Genomic DNA, 23,924 nt, shown 5'->3' with positions numbered 1-23,924 from the left:
GATGTGACTATGCGAGATCCTAAGGAACCCCAACCTTACCATAAATTGAGGGATAATCCAGTTCTAAAGGATATGAAACCACCTCAATTTTACGGGGAGGAAAAAGATAGGAATAAAGACACAATCTTTAATTTCCTCCAAAAATGGGAAGATTTACATAAACTAAAAAATACCCCACCGCATCTCCAAGCACTGGAGGCTAGTTTAACTTTGGGGCCCAAAGCATATAAGTGGTGGCGAACTTTAAAGGAGGCAAATAAAATACCTGAAACCTGGGCTCAATTTGAATCCGTCTTTTTGAAAGAATTCCTTCTTGAAAATGAAATGGAAAGAAATTGGAAAGATTGGGATTATGTCAGACAAAAGGAACGACCCCTGCTGACATATCTGGAGGAATATCGTGAGATAATCCTCAAATTGGAAGGAATAGATGAATTCCAAAAAACAAGAGGATTCATTAGGGGACTAGATAAAGGCTGTAAAAAGGAAGTAAAACGGAGTTTACCTAAGACGCTGGAAGAGGCAATTAAATTTGTATTAATTCATGAAGATAGTATGCGTCCAGATACACTCACTAGTCTCACTGATACGGAGCCCAAGTCTAAGGAATTGGAAACCTCAAAATTTGTGGGCAAATTTAAAAGGAAAATGCCATTTTTTAAGGGTAAAAAACAACCTTTTGAAAAGAAACCATATATGAGGCCAAAGTTAAGTCCTGATGACTTTGATAAGGCCAAAAAAGAAAAGTTGTGTTTCAATTGCCTATCCCCTAACCATGCTGCTTGGAATTGCCCTCAAAAGAAAAAGGGGGAAGACAAAGGAAAGGATAAGGATAAGGGCAAGGGAAAAGAAAAACAAATCCATGTAGTGCAGACCTTAGAATTAAAGGGCCATGAAAAGTACAAATCTTTAGAGGTCTTGCACATGGATGTACAACATAAGTGTTGTATGTCAACTTCTATGTGGCAGCCTACTTTTGGGCCACATGATTTACTTAGAGTACATGGATTGATAGCTAGAAAGAGGGTTAGAGTCATGATTGATGACTCTGCCACACATAATTTTATAAATTATGCACTTGTCAAAAAATTGAAACTTCCCCAACAAAAGAGTGGACATCAATATGTTGTTCGTATGATGCAAGGCCAAGACAATAAAATATGGGATACAATGGTATCCAATTTGGAAATTGAGATTCAAGGATATAAAGATAAACTTGATTTCCAAATAATGAGCATGGAAAGAGCTGATATTGCTCTAGGGAGGGAGTAGCTATGGGGATTGGAACCATCCTTAAAACGTAGTTATCACCATAATACACTGGAATTTGAAAGGGATGGTAAGACTTTTGTTATTCAAGGTGAACATGAAGTATCTGATAATCCTTTGATGTGTTCTACTGAAGTTCAGAAGCTGATAAAGAAGAAAGTTTGTGAGGTATATATGTTATGGTCTCTTCCTGTACAGAATACTTTTACTTTCTGTAATATAAAGCAACAATTTTCGTATGTTTGTGAGTTGAATATTAATAATGAATTAAGTAGTTTGTTAGATGATTTTAAAGATGTGTTTCCTTCTGATTTACCAAGTGGCCTTCCACCAGATAGAGGTGATATAAATCACCCAATTGATATAAATAAGGATATACACCCTATTTCAAAACCACCCTATAGGTTAAGCGAAACACAGCATCAAGAAGTTGAAAGACAAATTAAGGATTACCTGGATAAAGGGTTTATTCAACCCAGTAATTCACCTTGGGCTTCACCAATTTTATTGGTAAAGAAAAAAGACGGTTCTATGCGACTTTGTGTTAACTATAGAGCACTTAATAAAATAACGGTGAAGAATAAATTTCCTATGCCCAGAATGGAAGATCTTTTTGATCAATTACAAGCCGCAAAATTCTTCACAAAGATAGATTTAAGATCAGGTTATCACCAAGTAAGAATTAAGGCACAAGATGTTCCCAAGACACCATTTCGTACTAGATACGGGCATTATGATTTTTTGGTGATGCCTTTTGGCCTCACTAATGCACCAGCTACCTTTATGAAGCTGATGAATAGTGTTTTACGGCCCTATCTAGGACATTTTGTAGTAGTTTTCTTGGATGATATCTTGATCTTTAGTAAATCAAGAGAAGAACATTTGGAACACTTACAATTAGTATTCCAACTGTTAAGAACACATTCCCTTTATGCGAAGAAAACTAAATATGAGTGTCATGATACCCCTAGCGCGGAACATCCAGGAGTTAATAAGACTTATAGTCTTATTAAAAGGCAGTTCTATTGGCCTGAATGAATAAGGACGTCCTTGACTATGTGGTCAAATGTAATAAATGCCAGGTTAATAAAGCTGAAAGATTAAAAATGGGAGGACTTCTCCATCCACTAGAAATTCCTTCGGGAAAATGGGAGAGTATCTCCATGGACTTTATTGTTGCTTTACCTAGAACACAGAGGGGGCACGACTCTGTGTGGGTGATTGTGGATAGGTTAACCAAAATGGCTAGGTTCATTTCAACTTCAACTGATGTTAAAACACCAGAATTGGCTAGATTGTTCGTAGAGAGCATATACCGATTGTATGGCCTTCCGGCAAATATAGTTTCTGATCGGGATAGAAAATTTGATAGCCATTTTTGACGTGCGGTATTTAGGAAATTGGATACTAAACTTAGCATGAGTACGGCGGATCATCCGCAAACAAATGGGCAAACTGAAAGGGTTAACCAAATTCTTGAAGATATGCTTAGGGCATATGTAAGTAAAAGGCAAACTAATTGGGAAGAGTATTTACCGATAGCAGAGTTTGCATATAACAATGCCAAGCACTCTTCCACTGGATATAGTCCATTTATGTTAATGTATGGGTTTCAGCCCAAAGCTCCTTTTGCAGTAGGACTGCATAAGGAAAAGGTTCAGGCAGCTAAAGACTTTTTGGAGGATATGAATAGTATGTTAAAATTTGCTCAAGAAAATATTAAAAAAGCTCAAAATCGAGCTAGAGCATATGCAAATCCTCACCGAAGAGACATCTCCTTTGAAGAAGGAGAATTGGTCTATCTTAAGGTGCCTGAACAAACTAAAACTATGAAAAAGGGACAATGTCCAAAGCTTTCACCAAGGTATTGTGATCCTTTCATAATACTTAAAAAGGTGGGAGAATTGGCTTACAAGCTCCAACTACCTGCTGGTAGTAAAATACATCCAGTTTTTCATGTAAGTAAATTAAGGAAGAAGCTGGGTGATTTAGATAATCTAATCTTAAATGATGATATTGAGGAGCTATTCAATGACCAATCTAATCCACATGAACCAGAAATAATATTAAATGTTCGTAATAGACGAACAAGGAATACTATTTATCAAGAATATTTGGTTAAGTGGAAAGATTGTTCAAAAGAAAGCTCAACATGGGAGCGAGTAAGTACTTTAAAGAAAAGGTTTCCCGATTTACAGTTAGACCTTCCAAGTATCGTTTTCGAGGACGAAACCGATTCTTAAGGGGGGAAAAATGTGACATTAATGTGACATTAAAAGTGACATTTAATGTAACGTTAAGATCACAAATATTGAATGTGACATTAAAGTGACATTTAATGTGACATTAAGGTAAATCTAGGGAAACATGCACGAGAATGACCGTCCGGGCTCTTGGGCGCCCGAACAGGGTTAAGGGGAGCCTAGAGAGTGAGAGAGTCCAAGAATAGTAGGACTCACCAAAAGTGGACGGCTGGCAGACGAAACGGGGAGAGAGGAGCCAGCACTTATCTAGGCGAGGTTGGGAGGAGAAACGGACTCGTGCTCACAGAGGAGAACTATTCTTCTTCAGGCTTCATCGTTTTCTGTCTTTGGCTAAGGCATCTTTCATGCACTGACTGAAATGAATACTGAATACAAACGGGAAGGCGGAAGGAGACTGATCAGTCCCTGCACGCAGCCCACAGCGTCAGTGAGGGCACCAGATCAGGCTGTTGATGATGGCAGCACCACCACGGGGGAGAAGGAGTGTCGGAATCTGCAAGAAGACAAGTGATCAAGTGGGGAGGGGGGCTGCCTATAAATAGGCAAAAGGACAAACCCTAAAAAATCCCTAAAATGGGCGCAAACCCTAAAAATGCCCTAAAATGGGCGCCCCACATCAGTGACCAAAAAAGTGGCCGGGCAGCCAGTGGCTGCCCACTAAAAGAGGCCAAAAAGAAATGCACATCCTAAGACAGCCAATCGAGAGTGACTAGCCTCCCCCATCATAACACATGAGAGACATGTCAGAGCTCCTAATGTCCTCGTCTGACTCAGACTGAGGCTCATAGGCAAGAGATGACAAGGCATGACAAACATGACTGCTAATAGTCTCTGCTTAAGTTTTAATGGCATTACTCACATGGAACCTACACATGGGTCAAAAGATGTTACACATGGGTCAAAAGATGTTATATATACAAGACAAAAACAATATATCAAATATTATGAAAGAAATAAAAGAAGATTGAAGTTGTGAAACCAAATTATCCATAGAATATCTCACCATGGATACACATAAAGTTAATGCCATCAGTGCATGTGGACGTATGGCTTGGGGGGGGCGGCCACTGTGGGGGTGTGGGTGGAGGAGGAAGAAGAGAGCTTTTGACGCACACCATTTCAAGTATGCCCCAACATTTTTTGTACTACAATTGAAGAGATAGGTTGCCCTGTCACTTATTGCATGTGGTCTCTCGTCTCGAGTTCAGTATTCAATTGTTAGAAGCTCCTATGCATCCACAGGACTGGTTTTTTGGAAACCCCAAATTTATAGGATCTACACAACCACATGTGTTGGTGGTTTTAATGGGACTATCCGTAATGCTTTCATTTTTATTCCTGTTCTGGCATGCAAAGCAATATCAATCATTTGCAAGGTCTCTTTCAATGGCAATGGAGCACTATCAAGTATGCAAGTCTTCTTACCAAAGATGATCAAGCTCCTTGGCATGCTGCAATATTTTTAATCACTTTGTGTGATACTTAGTAGCCATGTGATTGCTGTACATTCTTCATAATTAATACAATTACCATTATGGTGGGGGGGGAAGAGAGAGAGAGAGAGAGAGAGAGAGAGATGAATGCACATCTTCAAAAGGCCAAAACAGCCTATGAGACAAAGAAATGAGTACATTTGAGCATGTTGTCTCAACTAGAGAACAACAATGAAAATGAAAATGACTAACTATGACTACTACAAGTATAGGCTACCATCATGTACAAAATGATCTCTTGATGATCCTTCAACTAACTTGTAGGATCCTACCTTGATCAACATGACTCTCCAGAAACAATGTACCCTACTCAAGGCAAGAATATATGTCATGGTCCAAGACATCAAGTCCACTAAGGGGAGGTACTCATCTCTGATGGCGAGCGATGATGGCTTGAATCTGCTAGAGGTAAGGATGTCAAACACGGCGACAGGATGGTGGGTGCCATGCTATATGAAGTGTGGCTACGTGGTTTGTTGTGACACCTCTGACTCATGGATGGTGTGGCGCTACTGTATTGGTAGCATCTCTCTCTCTCTCTCTCTCTCTCTCTCTCTCTCTCTCTCTCTATAGGCATTGTCATGTTGCATCTAATGTATTCTTATTTCACTTACCATTCTCAACAACAGGACACAAGGCTATGTTTGTCAGCATGATTTGTATTTACAGATTATTAAAAAGAGGTTAGAAAGACATTGTGTGTTCTAATCATCCTCCTTTGGTACTAGAATTGCCTTTTGGACACACAGAAATTTGCTCCCTATGCACCTCTTCATTATAACATGTCCTTTCTGGATCATGAGGTGTTTAATTGCTAAATGCAGCAATTGATAACACATATCTGTAAATGTTGCCCCTCTTCAAGGTGTTTCTGATTATAATGTATTTCAGCATGTAATGCAAAACCTGGCTTATCACCATGGCTTAGGCAGCAGTTGCAAGATTTACAATCTCTATTAGCTAATTTGAATAATGCAAGTCAGCCATTAGCAGAAACCCCATTGATTCGTTGGCCAGTGAGGTCTCTTCAATTCAAGATGCTAAATCAATTTCATGTAAACTGTTTGCATGGATGGAAGCATTTCTGGATTATAATTGTCAGTGCCATGAGTTTGTTATCGTCTACCATAGAAATATGTCCAACGGAATGTTGTTCAACATAAGGTCCCAAAGAGTGCAGCAGAGCTATATTCCAAGTGGCAGAAATATGTCCATGAATATTGTTCTACTTAGGGTCCCAAAGAGTGCAGCGGAGCTATATTCCAAGTGGCCCCCTGACCATTTAGCATTTTGCAATAACTGCAGAATTAAGAGAAATTGGTGACTATGTGCCTTGTTCATGCACACTAAACAATGGAATAGCCACTTCACCTATAATGTAATCTCTTCATAGCTGCCGGCTGACAGGGCGGAGTTAAGAAAGTACCCACTGTAAGCAAGTAGATTTCAAACATATTAAGGAAGATGCATTTCAGGCTAGAACATCAGATGACGCACCATTTGCATGTTAAGTCTCATCTTGCAAGCTCCTTGATCTTAGCACAGTTTGACCCAATGCATGTAAAGCAAAGAGGTATATCCAGCATATGAGTGTAGATACCTTCTATTGAACCTATTCTACACGCTAGTCAACATTTAAGTCTTAACTCGCGAATTCCTATAAACAATATATCATTAAAATTTTGAACCTTATTATGAAAAAACCAGAAACAGTGCTTAAACTTCACCATTCATATTGCATTTCTTCATGGTTTCTGTAACTATTTACTATTATGTTGTGCTCAATTTTGCTATGAAAATAGATGCTGTAGACAGCCACTTCAAACTTCAGACAAACGCATGAAACATGAGCACATATATATGTAGTAATGTACTGGATTGTATGGCAAACACATTAGTAAGTCATAAAGGCTTACAAAGATAAAAAGGCATATCTGTCCTGGTTATAACTTTTTTAAGTAGCTCCGTGAGTGTTGAAAGAGAATCAGAAGGCTTGAAATTTGCTTCCAAAACATAGTTATCTGGGAATTGCACACGAATGACAGCCTACAAAAGAGGCAGATAATAAAAACATTTTAACCACCACATCATATGCTGAGAGCTGCAGAGCTACAATCTAATGAAAACTTAAAGGAAAAGAAAATATCAGAAACACCTTTGTGATACGTGCACGGCGAGCAGCTGCTTCAGCTTCTCTGAACTTTCTAGTCTTCAAGAAAATTTCTGTGAATAAAACTGAAAAATGTGAACACCACTGCATAATGTACGGCTCTGTAATACTTGGAAAGAACAAATCGCCTGTTAAGTGTACAAAAATCTTATGCATGTTCCAATTTCAAGCAGTTGCATGTCTTTCATTCTGTGCCATGCCAGTCAAAGAAATGATTTTCATTGACAAATTTAGACCCCATTCGAGCTAAAGTGCACCAACCTTCTTTCTTGTTAGCCATCATCCGTGCATAATCCTCCATGGTAAACTCATAAAACTCTTCTGGTTCTTCTTCTAGAAAACAATGACACACATATAGCAGTCAAATATAAATATCCACATAAAATGGATTGTCAGCACTCATGCATCAAGATTTTGTAGAGATCTATCACTTCTGCATACACCTACCACAACACTCACGTATGCCACACAATCCAGAAAAGCATACACTTTGTATGCATAATGTATGCCTACTCAAAAAGAAACTCTTTGTATGTATTCCTCTTCTAAAAAATTCTGCATATCAACAGATGCAACTTGAAGATCAAGCGCTCATGTATGCCCCACAAAAGCTGCTCTATTCAAAAGAAGCTTCCCAACTTCTTCTTCAGGTTACTGAGTTCAGCTAATAAATACAATAAACAAGCACAGACACTCACCACCCAACCAATGCAATATTGACAAGCCAAACCACCTTTTCCTCTCCCTCCCTCACTCAACTGACAAAAAAGAAGTAGAACAAGTACTAAAGTAGAGCTCATCCCCCAACCAATGAAAGTCATGAAGCCTAGCTGAATGGCCTAGATTAACCAGTCAAGAGCCCACAGTGAATGAGTTACGATAGTGAACCAAGCCCACACATTCATATCCAAACTGACAATATAAGTGTACCGGGGCCACAGTGCCTCAAGCCATTAAGACCTTGAATCCCAATCCCATGTCAATAATCCTAGCCAATAAGTTACCATATAGCCTTGGGCCTAAGGTGCCCATGAAAGCAGCTAGGCTTCTATGGTACAACATTAACGCCTACTGAAGGCCAAAATGAGTGATGATACCAATATGATTACAAGAATCCATGGTATATCTCCTTATGGATAAAGTAGACTCATATGTGTGTACAAGAGCTCCAAGCTCTCCTATTATCTAAAACATTTAGCATAGAGCTACTACGAAGGGATCTAGTAGATCAATCATGGCATCTCTTGAGGTAAGGCTCTCTACGAATGTTTGATGATGATGGGATATGATGGCATCTCCTAAGCTGAGGCTTTCTGAGAATGTTTGATGTGATGGGTAATGTTGCCAATCATACATCAACCTCCAAGTATTTAGAACTAGCAGTCTTTTGAAATAGATATCTAGAGGGCATTGTACCATAGCCCCAACAGATTTCTGTTGTCCTGAGAATCCATTTTCTTTAAGCACATGGCATCCATTGATTCTTTATAGTTCTCATTGAAACTTATCTTTTGTTCATTTCGAAGAAGAAAATAAGATGTTGCCATGAGAACCTAGGAATATATGCATGCTACAAGCTGCACCAACAATAGCGTATTATGGCAAAGAGTTGAACCAAAGAATTTGGAATACATAAAAGCTCCCTACCAAAAAAGTAGCACAAGTTTATATACCTCGTAAGTAAATTTACCTTTTCAGCATCCATAACCAAAAGCTTAGGAGTTCATGCACGAGCTAGAAATCTTGTCAAACCTCAATGAAGTGGACCTTGGAAGATTGGCCACCATACAAGCAAACCCTTTGATTCCAAAAGTGGTTATTGAATTCTTTCATGCATGTAATGCACGAAACTCTAGAAGTCCCACAACTTGGAACTCAAGAGAGTGTCCCTGCAATTGACCAAAAGGCTAGTAGAAGTTGCTCTCCACCTCCAAAAACGGATTACTTTATCTTGGTTCTTGATTTTCAATGACCTAAGGATGACAAGCCAAAAGCAACAAAGCCCATCCACCCATGATGGCATCAAGACTATGATGCTGTTTTTTGAAGTAACATGCTGGTACTATTCACCATAAATGTGTATAATTTTAAAACAAAATTTGCTAGTTTTAGTAGATTATTACTCTAAAATGAAATTTGCTAGTTTAAGTACATTAGTATTTTAAATCAAAATTTGCTGGTTTAGTTTCATTGCCATGGGATGTTTGACTCATTAACGAGCCAACTGTGCTCAGCCCTCACTGCCACCTGTATTTCTGCTATACTTGCTGCTTGCAGCCATTCCTTATTGTCACACTCCTAACCTCACGCACCAATGCTTATTGTCCTTAACACCACATGCTAGCCTGCCTGCTGTAGGAACACAAGTTACATATTCAAGGTAATCACCCTGCTGTTTGGAGGTCTCCATCTGTTGCATCATTAGAGAACCTAATAAGCCTGTGTTTTCAACATTTGGTGCCAAGCAACAGCTTGCTGCAATCTCTCCCACCAGGCGCGCTGTAGTACCTGTGTGTTTATGTTGTCCAGTAGGCCGTCTACATCAGCAAACACCTCTCTTGTTGCCGCTTGACCATTCTTTGCCTTGAATGATTAGTTTTCAGCCTTCTTTGATGGTACATTGCTGTGTTTACCAAATTTCAACCTCCAACTGCTGTGTTTTGGTGACCAGCCTACTGTCCTTCAATATTCAGCACTCCCACACTCCAATTAGTGGTCATAGCACTTGGGATCTGTCTCCAATGGATGTCACTCTCCGACATTGTATTGCTCTGCCCTTGGGCATTTTGTACACTTTTATATTCATTTACAGCATTCATTCACTTCAAAGTTTCTTCTCTCTATGTTTGAGTTTTGTGTTTTGTGTTTAGGATTTCAGTTTTGCTTGTCTATGTTTGAGTCTTTGTATTTGAGTCTTGGTCATACATGATGTGTTTCCTCAATGCAAACCCTAGCATATCTTCACATGGCATCAGAGCCGGTGCTCTTCTAAAGCGTAGCTTGCAATGATTGTGGAGACTACTTTGTGTGCAAGACTCACACATAACTCGATTACGATTCATAATGTCTCATGCACCTTCTTCTAGGGATCCTGTGACACCCTATCACAATTCTCCATCATTGGAGGCTCTAAGAAGGCATTATGCTCTCAAGGAAGAGGTAGACACACCTTCACCTTCACCATCTTCTTCTTCTCGTTTCAGTCATCTTACATATAAAGAGTTTGAGGAGTACTTGCGCATCACATACAGTTCGGTTTACACTCCAACAAGTGCTACTACTCCATTTCGACCAATTGGTGAGACTAGCCATCTCTCTAATCTTGGAGGACCAAAACATTCATTGCATCCGGCAATCCATCTCCTTCATCACAACCAGGCCTTGTGTCAGATTCGTATAACCCACCCTTTTGAGTCATATGAGCCAAAACCCTCTCCTGTTTCTTCCTCTATTATGCAAGATCCCAATGATTTTCAATATGTTAACTTTAATAGAGGAGGCTCTTGAAGCAAATACCCTTCATCAGGTATATCTATACTATCCATTTCATTTGAGCAAGTAAACCACACTTAACTCCCTCCCATCCCACCACTATCTTCTCCACATTCTGATCTACTCACATCTTCATTCCAAAATCTTGGATTACACTCCACTTTCGCTCAATGCACACTAGGGGTTGGATCTTCTATCTCAACTCCTAGCACCTTCTCATTCAACATCCCACCACCTATCTACCCTCCATTCACTCTAGCTCTTGGTGGATCATTAAGGGAAATGCCACCCTTTAACATTGTAACTTCCACCTACCCCCACTTTACCACATTCTTCCATTTTGGGAAAATTGTGATAGACACCCCCTTCACTATCCCCAGACACTCACAAACCCCCCACATGACCTTTCAAATGCAAGGATATCCATCCTCCGCTTCGTCACATATCCCTTGGGTCACTCCTATTTACCCTACCCCCATTACACACCTTCTCCATCTCCTAGCACTATTACTCCCGTTGCAACGACCAAAAAGGTCGAATTCTACAACTTGGGTCAAACTTCATGTAACAAGTGCTTGAATCTCAAGGACTTTGCAACCTCATCGATGGTACCGCCCGTTAGCTCTATCACAAGGACATGAAATTTTAAAATACTGTAATCTTGTCAATAACATTTGATTAAGTTGTTAATCAAATGTTCAAAGTTATTTAGCACATGTATGCACAAGGCAATTATTTCATGGTAACATGCCAAGGACCTCGAGGATACAGTGGGTGTCAAATGCGAAAGTTGTGATAAGCTATACTAGCTAGGCTTTAGGGATCAATTGGTGTCAGATTTGGACCTAGACTAATTTATTGGCCACTAATGTCAGTGGCGACATTAGAGTCTAGGCATTAAATAACTAATTAATGCAAGTCTAAGGATCAATCACTGCTCAGGGATACCTGGAAGACAAATTAGCCTAGCCAATTTAATTTTTATCTAGTAAAAGTAATTTTTTGAGCACTAGGATTATTATTAAATTACTTTTTAAAAAATAATTTAATAAGCTCGATAATGTTGGATAAAGTTTAAAAATGGGATAAGAAGGCTGCCACTTGGCAAACTTGCCTAAGCAAGTAGGAAAAACGTTTTCAAGGGCTAGTATAAGTCTATTCTAGCCATTGTGAGAGAGGAAGAGACTATTAGAGAGCAAGGAGATGCTGCTGATGTGATTTGCGGCCACCGTGGATCAATCCTACAGCATGTGATAACAGTTTGGATCCCTCTAGAAGTAACTAACAGTAGCCCAAGGTCCTTCTGGTACAAATGACAACATATAAGAGGGGGCAGTAGTCTTTCTAGTGGTCCTAAACTGTAGATGAAAGCTTCCATGGTTGTTTGACTAGAGCGACAATAGCTTTTCAATGTTTCTCGCGATGAGACTTTGAAATTTCTCTCTCTACAACATTCTCTCTTATCCCCCAACCATCTCTCAAGTTATCTTAGCATTTTTCATTAGTTTAGGCCATCAAAGGAAGAGATTTCAATCTATCTCTATTGTAAACCCTAGTTTACAACAAAAATTAGGGTTTTGATAGCCACCTCGGAATGCATGCTCAAAATTGAAGGCCTAGAACTTGAATTCCTGCATGTGAAATCGAAGAATTTCAGGAAGATTCAAGAGGCCAACCAGTCAATATCAGATTTGGAACTAAATTTATCTTTAAGGAGCAGGATGAAGGCCAATCCCCAAGCAAACCAAGAGGCAAAAATGTGCTCCTTCCATTTGCAACTATAAGATAAAGAAATACTACAAGGAGCGCCAATTTTGGGACCAACTAGGTATTCAATGTCCAAAGTTAAAGTCGTAAAGTATGCATTTTCAATTTATGTGAATTTTATGTTTGGGGATGATCTGAAAGTCAAGGTAACCGAATATCAACAGCTACTTGCCGAGTTTGCTACCACTAGCTCCCCAAAGTCAAAAGACGATCACATCACGTTCTTCTTGAAAAAGTTACTGACAGATACTTCCATTTTATCCAACACATTATCTCATTACCTAGATTACCAACTTTCTATGAGTTATGAGTGCTAGTTTTTGTGTTATGCAAGGCTGCATAATCAAATCCACAAGTTCTCCATGCATATCCATCTAGAGGTACAAGGGATTGTCTCTTCTCTAGGAGGGAAAACTAACAGTGGCAAGAACTCGCACGATGTGAAGGCAAGCCAAAACAAGGGTGACACCGCTTCCTCCGATGGAACCAAAGAAACACGGCCCCTTTGGCAACAAATTCCTAAGAAAAATAGGTTTTACACACACTATCAAAGATCAAGCCATGTGGACGAGGAGTATTGTACCAAGGCCCAAGGTCTTTCTCCTAGAAAACCACCATAGACTGCTGCAACTACCTCCACTACAACTAGTTAATCCAATGGGGCTAGGCCTCCCGCTCCTGCACCATCCGCTCCATCTGCGCTAACAACTACAGGATATGTGGCACACGGGCAATCTCAACAACCTATCTACTTCACTACTCCCAAAGGATTGGCTCATTGGTCTACTCGTAACTCACCTATTCCACTTTACGCATCCATTCCTAAGGCATCCACTGCATCTTCTAGGACCCCTTTCCCACCTTGCCGTATGCGATGGTGGCCACACACTTGGCCTTTCCCTTTTTAGACTTCTGCTACATACTTACATTGCATTGCATTTAGCTTTGCTTTTTTTTATTTTCGGTTTTTTTTTTAAGGATCTCACTATTCACCTTTGTGCTTGCAGAATTTGATCTCTTTTATAGGGTTTTGTATTTCAATATAGAGCTAACATACAAGCTTGCACCAATCCTTCCTAAACTAGAGACATAAAATGCGTGCCATTCCTGTCATGGTTCCATCTACTTGGAGTTTTGCTATTCTACTAGCATGGAGGCTTCCCCTCCCATAGAGGTTCATACAACATCCCTCTTGACGCTAACATAGCAGTGACTCCTATCCTTTCTCTTCCAATAGGGATGCTTCATCATCTTCATTCCCATGGTTCTCAGCACCACATGAAGACCGACATCTTTAGGCTCCTCTTCCTTCTTCGACATCGATATCCAGATTAAGAGGGGGTTCCTACCCTTTTTGGTATTCTGCAGATTTCAGCACTTGTCTTCAATACCAACCAAACCCTCCTATTATACCTTCCCCTATGCATTGCATGATTTCATCGTCTTTATACCAGGGCGCTTGGACAAGTGAACAATTTCCCCATGAGAAACACTATTCAAGTGGCACTTGTTGTGTGAGCAATCTTCAATATGTAGCATACTATGTATCCCATTGTGCAGAGCAGCACTGGATACAACCTAAGCGGTTTCCACTAGCAAATTACACCACCATCCTTCTTCCCATGATCCTTTATCATCTTTCCCTTATCATCAACATCCTTGAGTGGTTAGGTAAGCTTATACTCTTTTGTAATGTGTTGGAGGTATCATCCCTACTCCAGTCTTTTGGGTCACTCTTACTTAGTCAACTGCTAGCCCTAAAATCAACTTTTCACCACAAAAAAAAAACAAACAATTTTTTTTTAAAAGTTTAATGTGGTTCCATCCCTCTTTGTAGGGCTTGGTAGGCTATTGGACAGCCAACAAGCACTCTTTGTCTAATGCCTTGTTCTCTTTGCAGTGACTATTGGACTCCCTTGGTAAGAAAACCATCGCCTCTATAGTCTTGGCAAGCCACCAAGCAGCCAACATGCACCCTTTGTCCGATGCCCTAGTTGCTTTGGGGTGACACACCTTGGGATAAACATTGTAGACCTTCCTTTTAAGACTCAGTTTTGGGCCTAAGAAAGGATGTTGACAACTAGTTAGCATTTTTAAACAACCCCAAAACAAGCTTAATTAATGAAAAATGCAAAATTGGTGTGTTGTTCAGTAGATTTTCAATGATCCCCCAAAACCCTAATTTTTTGTGGTACCTTTCAACATCTATAAATAGATAGGCTACCCACCATTCAACCTTATTCTATTGTACAGGTTTCTTACTCTACTGTGCAGATTTTAGCTATCAGCCACCTACCATCTGCTGTCTAGCCATCACTAACTGCAGCCCATCATATCTAACCCTAGGTGACTTGTTTTCAACCATCACCCTATTGTTTGGAGGTCTCCATCTACTATGTCATCATAGCACCTAATAAGCCTGCGTTTTCAACATTTGCTACCATGTGATAGCCTACTATCATCTCTCCTACCAAGCAACTACTAGAGTACCTCTGTTTTTTATGTCCAACAAGCCATCTACATCAGCAAACATCTCTCCTATTGTCCTCTAACAATTCTCTACCTTGGGTGATTAGTTTTCAGCCTTCTCTGGTGGTACACTGCTATGTTTACTAGATTTCAGCCTCCAACTATTGTGTTTTGGTGACCAGACTGCTACCCTTCAATATTTAGTACTCCTATACTCTAACTGGTGGTCACAACACTTGGGATCTATCTCCAATGGACGTCACTCTCATACATACAGACACTGCATTGCTCTATCCTTAGGCATTTTATACACTCTTACATTCATTTACAGCATTCATTCACTTCAAAGTTTCTTCTCTCTGTGTATGTCTCTGCGCTTGAGTTTTGTCTTTGCATTTTGCGTTTTGCGTTTTACATTTTGCAGTTAGGGTTTGTGTTTTGCTTGTCTTTAACTGAGCCTTTGTGTTTGAGCCTTGGTCATACATCCTGTGTTTCCTCAGTGCAAACCCTAGCACATCTTCACAATCACACAAGCTGAGTACAACCCAATCCTTATGCATTGGGCTCACCAACTAGTGTAAGATAAACCTATTTTATCCCCATTAGATTTGGTACACCAGATTTATTGATTTTGCAAGAAAGACAAATACTTCACTTGGAATTGGTCATCTTATTGGACAAACCACCACAGAGTATAGCCTATTTTCTCCTTCCCTCTACCCACTACTGTGTCAAGTATGCCACTTTCATTATCGACTTCTTTTGTTTCTACTTCTTCGCAAGATTCTAGAGATAATCAAGAGGAATATATATGAAAAATCAATGATTTCTTCTATAAGTTTTCCTTCTCCTTTTCCTTCACAATTTAGTTCTAAAGGTCATTTTGAAGTTGGTGAAACATCTCATTTTTCTTTTCCATCATCCTCCACATTTCAATTTCAAAGATTAAATTCGACCAATCTATTTAATGAATTCACATCCACTTCATCATCACCCAAATTCCAAATCGCATCCAATCCATCCAATTCTTCTGTTGCATCTCCATTTTCATTCACACCTTTGAACTTTCCTTTTCACACACCACTGTAAAGAAATACTTGTCTACAAATAACAAATACAATTGTACAACAAAGCACTAACTAATAAACAACATTGTCCAGATTAGGGTAACCTAGAGACGATGAACACCGAAGAAGATAATGAATGAATAATGAATGCTAAATATATACAATGCTCATTGCAACAAACACACAATGTAAAGTTGAAATACTAAACCTTGAACTTTGGTGTCTCAAAGATTGAGACAAAGAGTATGAGCTAGAACGTGTTCATACTTAGACCATAGGAATCGATTAGGCACGGAGATCGAGGTAGACAGTCGTTACGCGCAATGAGAGAGACAGAGAGAGTGCGAGAGAGCAGAGTAGAGAGTGAACACGTTTTTTGGTACAATGACGAGTATACCACTTTAGGTTTTTAGATAGATATATATATGAAAGTACAATGTGCTAAGGTGTGTTCACACCCGTACAGATATAAAAGGCACGATGGCCCTTTATTCCCAACAACCTCCCACCTAAAGGCAATGTGCCTTAAGAGGAGAAAAGAATAAGCTAAGTCTAGATATGTACAAAGCTGAAATAAATATATCTATCCAACTCCCATCATCTGTCAGCAATGAGCAAACCGCTCTGCTGAAAGACCCTTCGTGAGAAGGTCTGCAGGGTTATCATCTGTATGCACTTTGACAAGCTCAATGCTCTTGCTGTCAAGTACATCTCTAATGAAGTGGTACTTTACCTGTATGTGCTTTGTCTTTGCATGAAAGACAAGATTTCGTGCTAGCATGATAGCACTCTAACTATCACAATGGAGAACAGGTGACTTTGAGATGCCAAGCTCTCCCACCAAACGTGAAAGCCATAAAGCCTCCATACATGCCTCAGTGGGGGCAGCCACATACTCTGCCTCTGTAGTAGACAATGCAACACACTTTTGTAGACCGGAGATCCAAGAGACTGCTCCTCCTGTGAAAGTAAACACATACCAAGAAGTGGACTTCCTGCAATCCACATGACCAACATAGTCTACATCCGTAAAGCCAACAACAGATGCCTTCTGCTTTCTAAAGCAGATGCACAACTTCTTTGTGCCTTTAAGGTATCTCATAATACCTTTCACTACATCCCAATGCTTCTTGCCAGGGGTTGCCATGTATCTACTAACCACTCCCACTGCAAAGGCAATGTCAGGACGTGTGGCAACCATAGCATACATCAAACTACCAACAGCTGAAGCATATGGTATCTTGGCCATTTCAACCTTCTCATCATCAAATGTAGGGCTATCTTCTGCACTGAGTTTCACATATGGAGGCAATGGAACCCCAATTGTTTTCCCCCCCTCCATATTGAAACACTGCAAAACTTTGGAGATATACTCCTACTGAGATAGATAGCGTGAGCCTTTGGATCTATCTCTGAGTATTCGCATGCCACGAATGTGATTTGCATCACCAAGATCCTTCATGTCAAAGCTGCCATGAAGACTTTGCTTCAATGAATCCAAGGCATGAGTATCCCTGCCAGTAATTAGCATGTCATCAACATACAAACCAAGATAATGAAGCTGCCATCTGTTACCTTCTTGGTGTACAAGCAGTGATCCACTTGACTTCTATGAAAGCCTTGGGACTCCATGAATGTATCAAACTTATGATACCATTCTCTTGGTGCTTGTTTCAGCCCATACAAACTCCTTTTGAGTTTACATACCATTTTTTCTTTCCCTTGTTCAACAAACCCTTCAGGCTGCTGCATATATATGTCTTCATGCAAATCACCATGTAAAAGTGCAGTCTTTAAATCCATCTATATGAGTTCCATATCTTCAGCTGCAACCAAGCCCAAAATGGTTCTCAATGTAGTCATCTTGACTACAGGAGAGAAAATATCATCAAAGTCAATTCCATGCTCCTGCTTGTATCCCTTTACAACCAATCTTGCTTTGTACTTGGGTGAGAAACCAAAAGTGACCATCTTGCAAACCCATTTGCATGAAAGGGTTTTCTGCCCTTTAGGCAACTGCACCAAGTCCCAAGTGCCATTTTTTTCAAGAGATTCCATCTCTGACAGCATGACTTTATACCATTTCTTGCTGTCATGTCTATCCATTGCTTCCTTGAAGCAAGATGATTCACCACAGTTTGTCAACATGACATAATCAACCACATTAATTGCACCAGGAACAAATCTGTCAGGTTGTCTAGTAGCCCTAGACGATCTCCTAACCCAATGGTCATTGTTTGCTGGCTGTTCCTGCAGAATTTCATTTTCAGCATGCTCTCCTGGTATTTCAGCCTGCAAATCAGCATTAACAGCTTCCTGTCCTGGCTGTTCCTGCACATGTAATGGCTCATTTTCATGGGCAATATCTGGCTGATCATTTCCTGCAATTTCAGGTTCATTTACAGCAGGTATTTGCTGCTGTACAGTGGGCACATTTTGCTGTCCAAAAGGTATTTCTTCCCGGAATACAACCCTACGGACCTCCTCAATCTTTTCGAGCTGTTTGTGCATGTGATCTTCCTGGAAGATAACGTCATTGCTGCGTACTACTTTCCTTTTCTCGGGATCCCACAATTTATACCCCATTTCACCCTCGTCACCATATCCTAGGAAAATCCATTTACAGGACTTGGCTCAAGTTTGCTGCGTTTTTCTTTACGAATGTGCACAAAAGCCTCGCAGCCAAATACTTTCAGATAAGCATATGAAGGTGTCTTGCCCAACGACGCTTCTTGGGGAACTCCCCCCGCCAAAAGACCTGTTTGGTGACCAATTAATCAAGTGAACGGATGTCATAACAGCCTCTGCCCAAAAACCATGGGGTAATGCAACATAAGACAGCATCGTAAGGACCTTATCCTATATGGTCCGATTCATACACTCTGCAACTCCATTTTGGGGTGGATTATGAGGGGCGGTGAGCTCTCTCTTTATCCCTTTGCTGTCACAAAATGCCTGAAAGGCCTTGAACACATATTCCCTACCATTGTTAAAGCGAAGACACTTAAGTGTCTTATCTGTCTGATTTTCAACCAATGTTAAGAATTTTTTAAACTTGTCAAGCACTTCATCCTTGCTACGAATAGGGTAAACCCATACTTTCCGTGTAGCATCATCGACAAAGGTGACAAAATATTTCTTTGCCCCTAAATATAATCCTGGCATTTGACCTACATCCGAATGTACTAACTCTAGAGAAGAAGATTTCAAAGAAAGAGACTTTTTGTGAGACGTCTGTGCATGTTTGCCATAAATGCAATGATCACAATGCTCAAAATCAACATAGCAAAGACAAGGCAAGTAACTCAAACGAGAAAGCACTTTCATTCCTGTTTGACTCATGTGTCCCAACCGGCCATGCCACAAAGAAACGATTGGCTGCTTGATCACGACAACAACATGGTCACACACACTAGATACATGAAGTGGATACAAAGTATCACTCTTGCAACCTCTGGCAATAACCCTAGATCCCTTATAGATCTTCTATTTTCCGTCACCAAAAGTGGTATGAAAACCATCATCATCTAGCTGCCTTGTGCTAATCAAGCTCTTCTTGAGCTGAGATATATGCCGTACATGCTGAAGTGTAAAGACAGAGCCATGCTGAAACTGTAATTGCACACTGCCAATACCTGCAATCTCACATGCATAGTTGTCTCCAAGATGGACAACACCATGTCGACCCCCTGTATAGGCGGAAAACCATCTCACAATGAGGGGTGACATGAAAGGAAGCACCTGAATCAAGAATCCAAGTATGCATCTCATCATCTGTATCTACAAGTAAAGCATGTGCACCAAAATGTGAAGAGACAAAGAGTACATCACTCCCACTGTCACTGTCATGAGTGACTACATTCACCTCTTCAATTTTTACACTGCTCTTCTTAGGCTGACTGTCCTTCTTCTCTTCCTTGCAATCATCTGTCTTCTTGCCTTTTCCTTTCTCTTTCTTCCATTTGTAGCAATCACGTTTAAAGTGACCTTTCTTGCCACAATGATGGCATTCAACATCTTTGCCACGTGATTTACTGCGTCCCTTGCCATCATATTTGCCCTTTTGCTGTGATCTGCCCCTAGTATGCAAAGCACTAGAAGACTTATTGGATGCATTGTTCTGCCGATTCATCTCTTCCATAAGTAGACTCTCTACATCAGCATTCAAAAGGATCACATTAGAATTGCTCATAGCAGTCCTGAATGTATCCCAACTCTCTAGTAGAGTGTAAAGCAAAAAAGTAGCCTTAAATTCCTCATCAATCAAGAACTTCAAGGCAACCAGCTGGCTGAAAATGGAGTTAAACTCACTCAAGTGAGTAGACATTGTTGTACCTTCTTTCATACGCAAATCCATAAGCTTTTTCAATCAATACACTTTGCTTGCAGCACTTTTCTATACATACATTTCTTCCAGTCTAGTCCATATAGCATATGCAATATCCAAACCTTCAATGTTGAATAGCAAGGCATTAGAAATTGATAGCTCTATGGTTGAGCATGCAAGTTCATTAAACTCATCCCAATCATCCTAATCCATGTCCACGGGCTTTGCCCCTTTGGTTTTGATCGGTTTTGCCTACTTCTTTTGTAACAGGATATTGTAGCATTACTTTTGCCAAACTCCAAAATTGTGTGCGCCTTCAAGCTTCTTTATGTGCATCAGATTACTGCTGTCATTGCAGCCAGCCATGATTTTCAGCCTAAATGTGACCAAAAAACCAGTAAATACAGGCCCTAACTGTCACCCGAGTGACCAAGGTACAAACAAGTACCAATCAGCAATAAATGACCACGCAGAAGTACAGATTTCAGATCTGTAATTAAATTTTCAGAAGCGCCAAAACAAGTGCTACAGCGTTATCCAACTGATTACAGCTCTTCCAAGGGAATGTGCATCACATTACATGAGAAATCCCAAAATTTCAGCTGCAAATTCTGTTGTACATGTACCCACGGGCATAAAATTTGACACGAATGGTCGAAAGCCCCAAAATTTTGTGCTCAAAAGCATCAAACACACATCTGTATTTCCTCTGTCATGCATAGGACTGTCCAATTTTGCCAAAATAAAGCAATTTCAGCAAAACATCCAAATTTTACCAAGTGTTAATGTCCAAATTGTGCGGAGTTCAACCTGCATGTACATAAAATTGTTAGCAATCATGTTTGTCATGCCTTGTCATCTCCTGCCTGTGAGCCTCAGTCTGAGTTAGACGAGGACATTAGGAGCTCTGACATGTCTGTCATGTGTTATGATGGGGGAGGCTAGTCACTCTTGACTGGCTCTCTTAGGATGTGTATTTCTTTTTGGCCTCTTTTAGTGGGCAACCACTGGCTGCCCGGCCACTTTTTGGTCACTCTTGTGGGGCGCCCATTTAGGGCATTTTTAGGGTTTGCGTGCCCATTTTAGGGTTAGGGTTAGGGTTTGTCCTTTTGCCTATTTATAGGCAGCCCCCCTCCCCACTTGATCACTTGTCTTCTTGCAGATTCCGACACTCCTCCCCCATGGTGGTGCTGCCATCTTCATCAGCCTGATCCGGTGCCCTCACTGACACTGTGGGGGCGTGCAGGGATTGATCAGTCTCCTTCCGCCTTCCCGCTTGTATTGAGCATTCATTTCAGTCAGTGCAGATTTCTCTTCCTTATTTCCTGCTTTCTCTCTCTCTCTCCCTCGGTATTCGTATTCCCTCTTCCGCAGCGCACTCTCACATGGTATTAGAGCCGAAGGAGAATACACGGAGCTGAGTTCTACGCGGGAGAACACCCACAACCTTGCATTTGCTGGTCAAGGCGTCCCCAACAGCAGAGACGTCACCTTCTGCACCATCTTCTTGATCAAGGCGGCCTGTTTTGGTGTCACATCTTTGCGTTTGCTGCTGGCATCATCCCCAAAAATCTGTGTTTTCAGCCTGGGCAGCCCTCCTCTACCGGGTGACACTCCACCAAGCTGCGTTTTCAGCTTCTGTGGCTGCGTTCAACCTCTGGCGGCACTCCTCCAAGCTGGCGACCTCATTTCTCCTTGCGTTTTGAGGCAGGAGGTTGTTTTTCTGTGGTGATTGCATCGTTAGCACTTGCGTTTGACATCATCCTTGCGTTTTGTGCAAGGCGGCCAGCTCAGGAGCTTCTAGTGTTTGTGTTTCGGCTTCGGCAACCTTCCCTTGTTGTGTTTTGGTGTTTGCAGATATCGAAGATGTCTTATCATCAATTTACGGGCTTTGATGACTCAGATGACGAGCTTTTGTCTCGATACTCATCTGAACGGAGGCGTGATTTCTATCACGAGGACCGTCGTCCGGAGTCTATTCCTCTTTCCCGTCCCCCTTCTATTCATGTATCTCGGCAAGCCCCTTCCAGTGGGCTGAAGATGCAGCCTTTGGTACCCCCTGTACAGGTACCCATACTTCCTCAGCTGCCCAAAGAGGACGGGTTGGATGGCTCCAACTTTTTTCTATGATCCTGTAAAGTGGAGTGTATCTTGGACTCCTTCGATCTTTGGGAGCTTGTTTCTGTTCCTGTTCCCCGGCCTAAGGTGGATCCCGCAGATGGGACATCTATGGATTGTGCAGCCTTATGGGATCGACTCAATTCTCGAGCCAGATCTTTCCTCTTTCTGGGTTTGCAGGATTCTGTCCTTGTTCATGTTCACAGGTTGAAGACTACAGCAGACGTGTGGAGAAAGCTCGCGTCTCTCTATCAACAAAAGACCTTTGCCCACCGGATATCTCTCGAAAAGAAGTTGCGGATGCTCGCTATTGATGATAGTCCTTCCATGAAGGACCACATCAACAGATTACAGGTTATGAGGGATAAGCTTGCATCCCTCGGTCGGACGATATCTTCTGAAGACATGGCTATGATTCTCTTGACTCAGCTGCCATCGCCTCGGTTTGATGTCTTCTACACCAGCCTTCTTACATCGAGGACCCATGAGAAGCTTCTATGGGAGGAGCTATCCCCGCGTGTCTTGGAGCATGACGAGCAACTCAGAGAGGTCAGTGCTAGTGGATCCGACTCCACTAGAGCCTTTGTTGCAGGTTCGGGAGAACAAAAGAAGAAGAAGAAGTCAAAGGCTAAGAAGAAGGACAGTTCTTCAAGCTCTGACTCAGATTCAGAGAGACCGAAGTGCCCACACTGTGGGAAAGGGACACATCCCAAGGAGAAATGCTGGAAGAAGTACCCTCACCTTCGTCCGGGAGCGAAGGGTGGATCTACATCGGAGCCTTCTTCTACCTCTACACCAGCTGTAACCCATGAGTCAGTGTTCCTTCATATCCATGCTTTAGAGGAGGATCCTTCTTTCATGGCTACAGTGTCTTCTACGCAGCCTTGGTTAGTGGACAGTGGTGCTTCAAGTCATATGACTCCCCGAGGTGATTTGTTACAAGATCTCCTTCCATCAGAGGGTTCAGTCACTGTTGGTGACATTTAATCAATGCCTATTAGTGGTGTTGGCACCTTGCCTTTGTTTACCAACCGACCTTCAAGCTCCTTTTCACAGGCCCTACATGTTCCGGATTTGGGCCTTCCCCTCCTCTCACACGAGTGATCTTCACCGAGCATGCTGTTGTTATTGAGGATTCTTTTACAGGAGCTGTCTTATCTACAGGTTGACAGGAGAGCGGGCTTTACAGGCTCCATTCCCCTTCTTTGATGCAGGGTCCTCCGAGACAGTCTATTGCTACACCCGTTCCCGCTTGTGCACCTTCTATTCCACAGGTTCCTTCCCATCCCCCACCTTCTCCTCCGGTGGTTCCCTCATACCTCCCATCCCTTTCAGTGGGGGACGATCTCGGTTATGCGGCTGTGGATTCCCTGGCCCCTAGTGTTTTAGAGGGGGGTTCCCAGGATTGTTAGGAGCTCCTTTAGCAGCAGTCTATATCGACAGACTTCATCGGCATTGGCATTCCTCTTGCCACCCCAAGATCTATTT

General features: G+C 41.3%; 1 protein-coding gene across 2 annotated transcripts in view; it reads right to left on the bottom strand.

The window, feature by feature from the left end:
* PUX1 (plant UBX domain-containing protein 1) overlaps window positions 1-23,924 on the bottom strand; it is a 132,252-nt gene that overhangs the window by 53,321 nt on the left and 55,007 nt on the right. Inside the window, exons 3-5 of one of the 2 annotated variants that reach the window (XM_087689402.1) lie at window positions 7,458-7,526; window positions 7,182-7,249; window positions 6,943-7,072 (exon numbers count right to left, since the gene is read on the bottom strand). In XM_087689402.1, coding sequence (XP_087545528.1) covers window positions 6,943-7,072; window positions 7,182-7,249; window positions 7,458-7,526 — 267 coding nt within the window. Of the gene's footprint in view, window positions 1-6,942; window positions 7,073-7,181; window positions 7,250-7,457; window positions 7,530-23,924 lie in introns of both variants that reach the window. The other variant, XM_087689401.1, reaches the window with a different exon arrangement.

This window comes from Lygodium microphyllum, chromosome 12 (genome assembly GCF_053477565.2).
Source record: "Lygodium microphyllum isolate KBCC chromosome 12, Lygodium_microphyllum_v1.1.10, whole genome shotgun sequence".
NCBI lineage: Eukaryota > Viridiplantae > Streptophyta > Polypodiopsida > Schizaeales > Lygodiaceae > Lygodium > Lygodium microphyllum.
The sequence above is the reverse complement of the archived record's forward strand: the minus strand, read 5'-3'. Positions and strand labels throughout refer to the sequence as shown.